The following is a 13,193-nucleotide window of genomic DNA, read 5'->3' on the forward strand; positions in this document are numbered from 1 at the left end:
CGTACTTCGATATATGGAGGTATATACGACAACGCCAAAATCGATTCAGGCACCCCCTTAAGGATAAATCGGTCAGACAACCTAAATCGAAAGTTGGAGAAACAGGCAAGACCGTTAACAAACTCGGCGGTAATGTTATTTCCACAAATGACCGTAAACACGAGTGGAACAAAACCCCTACTATCAACATACGTTAAGATATCAGGAATTCGGGTAAAGTTTTTGTCACTAGAACGTTCGAATTGGTTCAACTCTGGTATTTTTCGGCTCGGTCTGATGAACCATTACATTACAGTATAGTTATAACGAGTCTATTTAATTGTTGACAAATTTCCGTTATAGAATAAAATTTATTATTTCTAAAATTGTCTCTAAACGCATTCAATTTGCACTTACGCATATACTCATATCTACCAAGAGTATGCTCTTTTTGGATAACATCTTTGTCTAATCTCTCACCTTTACTGGAAGTCCTTACCTTTTTCACTGAACGATAACACTGGTGTACAGTGGTTTTATTAGCTTTAACATTTGAGTGGTCTTGGGAATATTTCATGTCAACGACCCTAGGAGTAAGAGTAGTTTTTCGAAATTAGCTGGAGTTATTTATTCCATCGACATTCTCATACATGACTCAAAAAAGCAGTATTTAGATGACAAATTCGATCTTTTTTTGAAGATCTAAGATTTATCCAAAAAACACGACGCAGGTCAACAAATTCTGACTTCAGATTCGTGATCAACGACCCCAAAAACCCCAGCGTTACAAAATTCAGGACAAAATAATAACTTAAAAAATATCTGCTTGAAAGGATTAAAAATGATCTTTTCTGTACTCCGCGCATGCTAAGGGTTAAAAGTGATTTCTTCTGCAAAAACTATCAGGTCAAGTCAAACTCACTCTACTGTCATAAAAACAGGTACCTTGTGTACGGAAAAAACGCATGAAAAACCGCGTGAAACATGCTCTTGTTATATAAAGTTAATAATAATTAGTAACTCCTAGCGATAACATTGACTATATTCAGCCCTTGATCAATTATCTTTAAATTTTGTTTTATCATCGGCAAGAGTAGACTGTGAGATAACATCATCGCAGTTCGATGCGTAGTGTCATTCCACCTGCCGGTGAAACTCCCACATTGCCTCTGTCCAATACCATCGGAACTTTGAAGTCTGGTCCTGGCATAAAACGGTATTTCGAAAGCAAACTAGCGAGGGCAACCTGCGTTTGCACTAATCCAAACCTCATGCCTGCAGTGATAAAAACAAGAAAATAACATCAGTTTTAGCTGGGCTCGTGACTGTTTGACACGATTTGAACCTACCGATGCAGTTCCTCGGCCCTTCGCCGAATGGCAGATAAGCGTACGGATGTCTGCTGGCGATTTTTTCCTCGGTGAAACGTTCAGGGTCGAATTTTTCCGGGTCTGGATATATTTCGGGATCGTTGTGGAGTCCGTAAACGGGAACGATTATCGCAGTGCCTTTCTCAACGTGGAGTCCAGTTTCGGGCAGATCGATCTCCGCTGTGCATTCTCGGTTCAGAATCGGGACAGCCGGATACTTCCTCAAAGTTTCTGTGGACAGTGATGGAAAACTGAAGTCAGCGGCCGGTGACAGGGTCGAGAAGACACGGGGATATCGTGACTTCTGGAAACCAACCTGATACGACTTTGTAAAGATAGCGCATCTCCTTTACTCCGTTGTAAGACATTCCCCCGAATTCTCCAAGTACTCGGTTCGCTTCTTCAGCCACTTTGTCCTGGATATCCTGATGTAGCGCCAACTCGTACAGGCAGTTAGTGACGGTTGAAGATGACGTCTCGAAGCCAGCTAACCAGAATACGAAAGCCTGCGCGGCTCCTTCAAGTGCAGTGATTTTCTGACTATCAAACTCTGCAATAGTCAGTAAGTATTAATTCAATGAAATACTGCAAATTTTTAACACAAGTAAAACCATGAAATACCGATGAATACTATTGCGTCACCTGATAGTTGAGATAATTTCTTATCGTCATTTTCTATGTAACCCTTATTCATCAACTGAATGATCAAGTCTAGGAAGTCTTTCCGAGCAACTTTGTTAGCTGTTCTGTACTCCACTGTCTCCATAAAGGCACTGAGGAAGAACTTTTCCACATCGGCATCGACACTGCTAATGCTGAGCACGTTAAGCAAGGATGGAGCCAGAAGTCCGACAATGTTTATCCATGGTTTTGGCCTGAAAACCTTTCGCCCATAGCTTCGAAACTCTGCATTCGGATTTTCGATGCTGTTGCACTGGACTCCAAAAGCCACTGACGCGATTACATCAGTGGAGAATCTGGAACCGTGAAATCAGGGATGACCATCAGTACCAGTCGCAATTGCAATATGCTTTTCATGAATGTAAAGCAAATAAAAAATCGGCCCACCTTGCCACGAGGTCCTTCACCTCGATCAGTTCACGGTTCTTAGCTAGAGGACTGACGAATTCCACCATTTTTTCGGAGCATTCCTGAACCGTGAAAAACATCTGCTTCATCTTGCTGGAAGTGAAAGTTGGAGAGAACTTGGTCCTCAGGAACTTCCACTTGGCACCGGGGATCGAGAAAAGATGACCAGATAGCGGATCTACCTTCTCATTGCAATACACGCCACGGTCGTGGAAATTTGCGAACTGTTTTGTCAGGATGAAACGTATGACATCAGGATCATTGACCACGAGTGCAGGCTTGTGAAACATGTAAACTCCAACGACCCGACTTTTCCTAAACTCCAAGTATATGTCTCGAAACAGTTCACCTGGAATACAAGAAACACTCTGATGTACCTGTTGAATGCATCACGGTTCAAGATCCGGCCCAAGTTTGCCTTACCAATTGAAGTGCTGACTGAAACCACCGGCCATAAGTTTCCCAAGGGAACAACGGGTTTGGCAAAATCGATGTTCTTCCAACTCCAGTACTTGTAGGCCACATATTTCAGATATATGTAAGCAGCACAAATGAGGGCAAATACTGCCCCTATAAATTCTACCACAAAGTAGTTTGAGAAACACGCCATGTTTCCTTCATCAGCTGGCACAAAACAAAACAAGGTATCACTGCTTGTCGACGTTATCTAGAATTGAAAAGATAAGATCAAGAAGTTAGTCGTCATCCGCAAAATGAAACTTCTAGTAAATGATCAACTGGACTATTTCGAAACTCTTACGACGAATACATGCAAAAAACAATCCTTTGGACTCGTTTCTTGTGTACTACGAGTTTATCACCGCACTGAATTTGATATTCTATATTTCGGAGTCTTTACGTCGGAATCGTGGTAAGTGATCGAAAAAACCGCCAGATCCACATTTTGGTCTTCTTTTTTGGACTTTCATTTTATGCTGATAGTCAGCCCTATTTAATTTGCAATATTGAATCTAGAGTTTCGACTACAGATTCAAAAATAGCCATTCAGAAAGCTCGTATAGTCTGATTTTCAAAAATTTCTAGCCATTCTACACAATCCAATTCCGCCATAGTCAATCTGAAATTTTGAAATTTCAAACTTCAATGACTCACCACTTTATTAAAGTCAATCTGAGGTTAATGGCAATAAATATTTACGGCAAACACCGCAATTAATTTAATCAGTTCTTGCAACAAGTAAAAAGATCGAATAAACATCTAATCAAGTTAAAGCAATTATATAAGCTAATGTTCAGTGTCCGTAATGAAGCGATAACGCTGATATGCTTGCCGTTCACTTTTATTTGACACGATTTTTCCATCGCAACTGTGGTAACATAATAACTTTCATGAAAACAATAAGCACTTGATTATCCTCATTACTCATTATTCTTCATGATTTTGTCATTTTTCTACAAATTTGGTCACTGATTTATTTTTTATAGCCAGACCCAAATGCATTGAACAATTTCGGTGCAAAAACCGCAACCAAAATTCCGAGAAAGTTCAGAAGTTGTTTCGTTTTTTTTTTTTTGTTTTTTTTTTAACTATTGTTATTTTCAAACCATTAGTTTGTGGAAAACATCTGACCGCTAGAAATAACGTTCCGACAACTTTTGACGAACGGTAAACTTTATGCAATCAAAGATAACTAAACTCACGCTTTTTGCAATATTCCTAAACACTTTGTAACTAATCGGAACTGTACTCACCCGAAATGAAGCGAAAATGAACTGGAGAATTCTGGCTGCTGTTACTATTGAACGCCGCCTTATCGAATCTGACTGCGCTCGAGACTATTTGTCTTATCTCTTCACTAATTACTTGATAAGGCACACCGGACATGGAACGTAATATATAACTATTATTATTTAATATTGAAATTGAATGATCAAAGGAGTCTCTAAACATCTACATATTTATCATGAGAACGAGACTTTTGCGTCACTTCTGTGAAGCCTATCAGTCAGTCATAGGAATTTTTTTTTCCAGTACTAAGATTTAACGAAAATTATAGAATTCATCAATAACAATGTTCATAAAAATTTCACCGTAACCTTCGATCTACTCGTCTTGTTTATTTCTGACATTTTGTTGACCAAAATATATGCCTGATATGTCCTATCTATCATGATTATAAGATCATCTTATTTCCGATCCAAAACACAGCATTGGATCGAGCTTAGCTCCAAGATAAATCGGCCAGATCCCCTAAATGATAAGCTAACAAGACAGAAACAGCGATCAAAAATCTTCAACCATTTTATTCACACCTACGATGGTAAAGACGAATGAAAAATCATTTTTATTTTCTCTTTCCGTAACTTTTAATTCTGGCAAATGCATGCGAGTCAATTACGATGACGGAAGACGTGTGAGCGATATAACATATGCACTGAGAATTCCGACCAGTCACGATGATTTTATGTATACATTGCGTGTCGTTTACATCCATACGTGTGTCTGGCGAGAGTGCTCAGCCAGCATGACGTGCGTAAAGTCGTATCAAATATGTTTACGATTAGTTGATTTCAACTAAATTTTGTTAGACCAACAGATCTTGAATTGAACGGAATAAATATTTACTTCGCCACCCGTGACCACACATTTAGTTGATTCAATCAATTTTTTCTATCAGTGTACTTTGTCTTGAGGTTTTTTCTTGAAGGACGTATAATTGATTAGCGTATTAACCATGAAATAAGGTACATTGGTTTATAAATAACATACATATATACTTCTTTGTCATCTCACATCGGGGAATACGAACCACTTTTTAAAGACCATAAATAATTGCATACAAACTTATTGAGCGGGACATATAAATTTTCATTTCTTTCAATATTTATTCATCGTTTCATTTTGCTTTGCATAATAGCAAATGCTAACGATCGGAATATAATTATTGTTAAAGAATTTTGCTAATACGTTAATAACTGCAGGTGTTCCGACGACTATCGATTAACGGTGTTGGATTCGAAGGGGCATTCCATCTGTCCACGCTACCCCGACATTGTCTTTATCAGCTGCCATCGGTACTTCGGGATCCAAATCCGACGTGAAACGATATTTTGAAAGTAGGCTGGCCAGTGCGACCTTCGTCTGAACTAACCCGAACCCCATGCCTGTGATAAGAACAAAAACCAGGGAAGTTGATCCGGATATACAGTGTGAGTAGCTGACGGAATGATCTAACACGCATGCGCTAAAATTCAAGAGCAAAAGCACTTGTTTTGTCAGGTTGACCAACCGTCATGAATCCAATGACAGGTCGTCGCGATGTATATAACCTCAAAAATTTTCATAACTATCGGTCGCAGATGTGTTTTAGACCTTTAGATCTGTGTTTGAAAATCGAATGGGCAGATTGCAAATGTTTTTATTCGGAAAAATTATTTATCGGTTAATGACCGACGTTAAGCACAACTGCCGTGGATAGTTATCGAAATTTTGAAGGTTACGTGCATCGCGGTGACCTGAACTTATGACGATTGGTCAACCTGGCAAAACAACTGCTTTTGCTCTGGAATTTTAGCGCATGCGCGTTAGACCATTCGACCATTAGTTACTCGCTCTGTACACGGGTGAGATAAAAAATACAACAGTAATTTACTATACATAACGTGCTGACACATTTTACATATTCCCGAAAATTTTCACGCTAGAACCTAACATTTTATTATAATATCCTGATCTAGAGAGAATAATTATACCTATGCAGTTCCTCGGACCTTCGCCGAATGGCAGATAAGTGTAGGGATGTCTGCTGGCGATGTTCTCCTCGGTGAAACGTTCAGGGTCGAACTTTTCTGGGTTTGGATATATTTGAGGATCGTGGTGGATTCCGTAAACGGGGATGATTATCGCAGTGCCCTTCTCAACGTGGAGTCCAGTTTCGGGCAGATCGATCTCCGCTGTGCATTCTCTATTCAGAATCGTGGCAGCTGGATATTTCCGCAAGGTTTCTTTGGAAAATTGTGAAAAACTGATGCAAGTGTTCAACGAGGCAGTAATGAAGATACAGAGAAATCGATGTTTTGTCAAACCAACCTGACACGACTTTCTGGAGATAATGCATCTCCTTGATTCCATTGTAAGACATTCCCCCGAATTTAGCCAGCACTCGGTTCGCCTCATCGGCCACTTTTTCCTGGATGTCCTGATGCAGTGCTAACTCGTACAGGCAATTGGTGACGGTTGAAGATGACGTCTCGAAGCCAGCTAACCAGAATGCGAAAGCCTGCGCGGCTCCTTCGAGCAGTGTGATCTTCTGACAATCAAACTCTGCAAGAGTTGGTAAATGTTAGTTTACCGAGATTTTAAAATTCGCTACCACAAGTAATTGACCGCGTCACCTGACGGTTGGGTCCATTTTTTATCGTCACTTTCTATGTAACCCTTGGTCATCAGCTGAATTATTAAGTCTAGAAAGTCTTTTCGAACCACGTTGTTGGCTGCTCTGTATTCTACTGTCTTGATAAACGTACTGACGAAGAATTTTTCCACGTCGGTGTCAATACTGACAATTCTGAGCAGTTTCAGCCAAGAGGGAGCTAAAATCATAATCACGTTCATCAATGGTCTCGGCTTCAAAACCTTTCGACCGTAGCTCCGGAACTCTGCATCCGGATTCTCGATGCTGTTGCACTGAATCCCAAAGGCAATTGATGCGATTGCGTCAGTAAAGAATCTGGAAATCAGGAACGATCGTCAGAACCGTTCGTAAGAATAAAAGAAACAGAGTAAACGGAAAATCAGCCGACCTTGCTACGAGGTCCTTCACGTCGATCACTTCACGATTCGCAGCTTGAGGACCAACGTATTCGACCATTTTTTCAGAGCATTCCTGAACCGTGAAGAACATCTGCTTCATCTTGCTCGAAGTAAACGTCGGAGAGAACTTGGTCCTCAGGTACTTCCACTTTGCACCGGGAATGGTGAATAGATGACCAGACAACGGATCTACTGTTTCATTGCAATACACGCCCCGGTCGTGGAAATTCATGAACTGTTTTGTCAGTACAAAGCGCATGACATCAGGATCATTGACCACGAGTGCCGGCTTGTGAAACATGTAAACCCCAACGACCTGACTTTTCTTAAACTTTGAATATATGTCTCGAAACAGTTCACCTGAAATACAAGCAACACTTCGGAGTTATTCCGGCAAAATGAATCACGAATCAAGATCCAGCCAGAGTTTGCCTTACCAATTGAAGTGCTAACCGAAAGCACCGGCCATAAGTTGCCAAAGGGGACAACAGGTTTGACGAAATCGATGTTCTTCCAACTCCAGTACTTGTAGGTCACGTATTTCAGATATATGTAAGCAGCACAGATCAGGGTAAAGATTGCCCCAATGAATTCTACCAAAAAGTAGGTTGCGTAAGACGCCATGTTTCCAGAATCTGTTGGCACAAACCAAAACGAGGGTTCCACTGCTTGTCGGTTTTGTCGAGAACTGCAAGATTAATGTCACTGAGTTCGAACTTTAGAAGAGCAGGCTAAAAATTTGCCAATTTTCCCTTATAGTTGTCACCCTCAAAATTAAATTTCTAGTAAAGTTAATACACTTGGAAATCTGGACAATATCGAAACTTTCGCACCTGATTCATGTAAAAAACATCCGCAAAGCTGTTTTGAGGCCCTGCAACGTCAAATTCGTGACGAGTGATCCAAGAACCTCCAATAACGCTTTTTTTCGAATTCCTTTTATCCTGGTAATCAGCAATATCCGATCTGCTATTTTGAACTCCGGAATTTTCACTCAAAATTTCAAAGCAGCGATGCCAAAAACTCACATGAACTCATTTTCAGATGCTTCAGAGGATGTTTCAATGCATTTCACACGTTTTGGTTCTATTATATTCAAGCCGAAGTTATAATTTTCCAAATTTAAATGACCTGCCATTTTATTAAAATCAATCGTATCAATGGCATTGAAAAATCACAATAAATATTCCAATCAATATTGATATATTGTAAGTCTCTCCGCGTGAAAAAATAAATATGCGAAAAATATATGAGCGGACATATTTTTTTCGCGTTTCATCATCATCTTTTTACCTTCGAGACAATAGTGCCAGGAAGTCGTTGCGAATATATGCCGCATTCATTCGATCATGTATGAGGCATGCATATACATAACAAGTATTCCTGATTTATCTGATATTCTATATGTAAGGATTATATTATTATTTCCACAAAATAAATACATGAGTCATTCCACGTCAAATCGCACCTTCTCGAAACGGTCAGCTTTTCAAATTTCACAAACGTTCATAAATATATTTTTTTTGACAGAAGAAAATTTCATTAATGTTTTTCAAATTTTATCATCAGCATTTTCGGATACAAATAACCTTCAGACAATGTATATCAATTTCACTTGCCTCGTAATCGTTTGTTTGTTTGTTCATTGTTGAAAACATTCGAATGGATTTTTCACCATAATCTGCACAACGCAAAATTGTGAAGAAAATATCAGCTCGTTCCTCATCCAATTTGTAATGGAACCTCAAACTTTTGTCTTTTTCCCAATTTTCGACCCCGCGTAACTCCAATAGTACAAAAACTAAAATTCGAATAAAATTAGATGACTTTTATCGAGGCAAAGGCAACATATTCGCAAGCTTCTGTGAGATTAGGAAACTTTGGATGTTAATTTTACGCCAAAAGTGTGTGAATTGAAATACAATCACTCGTATCTGCTGATATATTTTTCGCAATATATATTTTTTCACTCGAGTATCCGTAACAAACCGATAACACTGGCATACTTGCCATCAGCTTTTATTTGACTGAATGTTTGTTTCGCAGCTGTCGAAACATGATAACTTTCACCGAAAATTCTCGATTATTCTCATTGTTATTAAAATTTACCACCTAATTGTGTAATTCTTCACAAATTTAATAGCTACGCTTAGTTATCAAGATAAATCTGAATTTCTTTAACAACATCAGAATACAATTATGATTAATTCAAAATAAATATAAATTATAACCTTTGATAAATTCTTTGAAAAATGATCTATTTCTGAACCTGACTTTCTTCTTTCGTTAATTTTATTTCTAATCCAATCGTAACGTCAATAATTTCAAGTCACTCGGTAAACTCGATAAATTGATATGATATTCCGATAACTTTTGACGAACGGTGAACTTCGTACAGTCGATTTTGATCCGACGCGTTTGAAATAATTCTCAAAATCTATAACAAATCGGGACTGTACTCACCCGAAATTCAACGAAATGAACTGGAGAACTGACGCTGCAGCCACTATTTATCACTGTCTTCTCACCGCACCTTAAATCATTCGAGGGTTATTAGTATTTGATAACACACACTACGGACGCAATTTTTCCAGTTCGTTACCGAGCTTCTTGCAACGAAACAATCAGCTTTTAACTTCACGGTCTGTCGTTAAGATTTTTTTTTCTTTTTTTTTTTTTTTTTTCTTCCTCGGCTTAAATTGAAAAATAATTTCAGATTTAATTAATGTAACTGTATTGATCGGAATTTCACTGCAGCCTGGCCTCGTCTGGTCGATTTCAGATATTTTGCTAAGCAGACCGTTATACGCCTGATATATCCTATCTATCATAATTACAAGGTTGTCTTATTTGCGACCCGAACAAACAATCAAATATTAAAGTTCACGTCAGGACAAGTCTGTTTTTTGATACTTTAAAACGTATTCAACCGTAAATTGATTGTTCTTTGAAATCTAATTTAGTCAGGGGGACGGAAAACTAATGTGAATTAGAGATAAGCATTGAATTACGATTCTTCGTTAAACTCGAATTGCGAGTCTTCGTTATTACGAAGAAGAGTCGTTAAACCTTTCTAATTTCAAAACCCGTATATTTTTCTATTCGCGTTCCATATCATTGGCGCAAATAACATTGCTGTAGGAAATTTTAGGCCGGTTATTTCTATTTTCCTCATTTTCAATTCTAGGCAATTACGAGATTGGAACACATGTGAATAATATAACAGATTAGTCCATCAACTATAAAATATCATGCATTTTTTCACAAGGAACATAATTGGATATTTCTCTTTCATCTCGCAATTCATCAAGAATCGTAGTTTTATGCAGTTTTTTCATAGAAAATTACGAAGCTTCTCAAGTATCTGTTTAAATTAACAATGTTCAACGTAAATTCACGAAAATATACAAGATTCGTAAAACGTAATAGTGTTTGTAGAAGATCTGCAATTGAAATAATGGGAAACAGTTTTGCACAGGTTTCGAGAAAATAAGACGGAAAATTTATGAAAAACTACCTTCTTAGTTGAACGGAATAGTTTCTTTCGATTAAACAGACCAAAACTGTGACTATCTACGAGAATCTAATCGTAAGCTTGGAATTCGAAATTTTGAAAAGTACGACTTATTGTACACTCCATTGATTCTGATAAAAAGAGTAGGAATATTTTTACGAAATATTGTGATGATCGACAATTTTTTAATTCAATTTAGATCGATAATATTACGAATATGTATGCGAAAGTTTGAAATACCATTTTGGAACGATTGCTACATGTCGTATTTCTTTCAGAAGGAAAACTTATTTCAGAAAAGTCAAGTTTCTAGCAAAATTCTGGTCTAGGTCGAAAAACTGATCTTCTCATTTTCTGATCGTGAGTATGATCTGGATGAATCTAGAGAACCTTTCGTATTATTTCGGACTCACCTTATCTCAATAGGTGGATCGAATAAAAAAACTAACATTTGTTATCCTACTAAATCAAGAACCCTGGAGTAAATAATTCTATGAAAATTTACGGAAATTTCTGTGCAAAAGTACGATTATCTACTAAAAACTACGAATTTTTACAAAATCTATATTAATAAAAAAACTATGAACCGGCTCAAATTCTACACTTTTGCATAGAATTTCATAGAATGATTCTCACTACGACACATATGGGTTACATAAATAACGCAACATTAACTGACTATACTTGATTCGGTTACACTTTCCTGCGAATTTTCACGCTGCAGTGAAATTTCAAAAAGCCAAGATTTCCTGACAATTCCTTGCGATGGTATAAATAATTGTACCTATGCAATTCCTCGGCCCTTCGCCGAATGGCAGATAAACGTAGGAATGTCTGCTGGCGATGTTTTCCTAGGTGAAACGTTCAGGGTCGAATTTTTCCGGGTCTGGATATATTTCGGGATCGTTGTGGAGTCCGTAAACGGGAATGATTATCGCAGTGCCTTTCTCAACGTGGAGTCCAGTTTCGGGCAGATCGATCTCCGCTGTGCATTCTCGGTTCAGAATCGGGACAGCTGGATACTTCCTCAAAGTTTCTGTGGACAGTGATGGAAAACTGAAGTCAGCGGCCGGTGACAGGGTCGAGAAGACACGGGGATATCGTGACTTCTGGAAACCAACCTGATACGACTTTGTAAAGATAGCGCATCTCCTTTACTCCGTTGTAAGACATTCCCCCGAATTCTCCAAGTACTCGGTTCGCTTCTTCAGCCACTTTGTCCTGGATATCCTGATGTAGCGCCAACTCGTACAGGCAGTTAGTGACGGTTGAAGATGACGTCTCGAAGCCAGCTAACCAGAATACGAAAGCCTGCGCGGCTCCTTCAAGTGCAGTGATTTTCTGACTATCAAACTCTGCAATAGTCAGTAAGTATTAATTCAATGAAATACTGCAAATTTTTAACACAAGTAAAACCATGAAATACCGATGAATACTATTGCGTCACCTGATAGTTGAGATAATTTCTTATCGTCATTTTCTATGTAACCCTTATTCATCAACTGAATGATCAAGTCTAGGAAGTCTTTCCGAGCAACGTTGTTGGCTGTTCTGTATTTCACTGTTTCGGTGAAGGCACTGATGAAGAATTTTGTCACATCGGCATCTGTACCGGAAAATCCGAGTCCGTTTAGCCAGAAGGGAGCCAACATCAACAGCACGTTTCGTATTGGTTTAGGCCGTAAAAACCTTCGACCATATTCCCTAAACTCTGTATCCGGGTTCTCGATGCTGTTGCACTGAATCCCAAAAGCAACTGAAGCGATGACGTTGGTGGAGAATCTGAAACAGGAAAAACAGGGCTCACTGGAAGTACGAGTGGCGATTGCAAGATCATTTTCATGGTTGTAAAATGAACAAGGCGAGTGAGAATTCTTCCAACCTTGCCACGTGATCCTCCACCTCGACAAATTCACGGTTCTTAGCCCGAGGACTGACGAATTCTACCATTTTTACAGAGCATTCCTGTACGGTGAAGAACATGTGCTTCATCTTGCTCGAAGTGAACGTCGGAGAAAACTTGGTCCTCAAGTAATTTCACTTGGCGCCAGGCACAGCGAAAAGATGAGCAGACAACGGATCGATTTTCTCATCGCAATAAGTTCCACGATCGTGGAAATTCGCGAACTGCTTTATGAGTATAAACCGCATCACATCGGGATCGTTGATCACAAGTCCGGGCTTGTGGAACATGTAGACACCAAGGATCGGACTCTTCTTGTGCTTGATGTTATAGATCGGCGAAAAATCCAGCTGCAACGTGACGAGACGGTATCGCTTAAAGGTAATGGTGACTGATTCGAGCATCACAATCTTCATCGCGACGAAAAACATTACCAATCGAAGTCTTGACTGTCGGTAAGGGCCACAAGTTGCTAATTGGAATAATTGGTTAGACGTAATCAATCTTCTTTCGACTCCAGTAATTGAAGATCGCGTATTTCAGGTAAATGTAAACAGCACAGATG

The 13,193-nt window shown here is 38.9% G+C and overlaps 1 protein-coding gene and 1 pseudogene across 1 annotated transcript; both read right to left on the reverse strand.

The window, feature by feature from the left end:
* Nucleotides 1-592: 592 nt before the first annotated feature.
* LOC107225926 lies at nt 593-9,692 on the reverse strand. Its single transcript, XM_015666562.2, has 15 exons — nt 9,675-9,692; nt 8,045-8,085; nt 7,649-7,899; nt 7,202-7,571; nt 6,794-7,128; nt 6,489-6,722; nt 6,152-6,403; nt 5,405-5,563; nt 4,100-4,194; nt 2,862-3,105; nt 2,418-2,787; nt 1,992-2,326; nt 1,666-1,899; nt 1,329-1,580; nt 593-1,254 (listed from the first exon to the last, which is right to left on the reverse strand). Exons 3-15 carry the CDS (start codon nt 7,833-7,835, stop codon nt 1,091-1,093), a joined length of 3,231 nt encoding a protein of 1,076 aa, XP_015522048.2. The 5' UTR covers nt 7,836-7,899; nt 8,045-8,085; nt 9,675-9,692; the 3' UTR covers nt 593-1,090.
* Nucleotides 9,693-9,709: 17 nt separating this feature from the next.
* Nucleotides 9,710-12,936, reverse strand: LOC124292814 (annotated as a pseudogene).
* Nucleotides 12,937-13,193: the final 257 nt, after the last annotated feature.

The sequence above is a fragment of the Neodiprion lecontei genome, chromosome 2, assembly GCF_021901455.1.
Source record: "Neodiprion lecontei isolate iyNeoLeco1 chromosome 2, iyNeoLeco1.1, whole genome shotgun sequence".
Classification (NCBI taxonomy): Eukaryota; Metazoa; Arthropoda; class Insecta; order Hymenoptera; family Diprionidae; genus Neodiprion; species Neodiprion lecontei.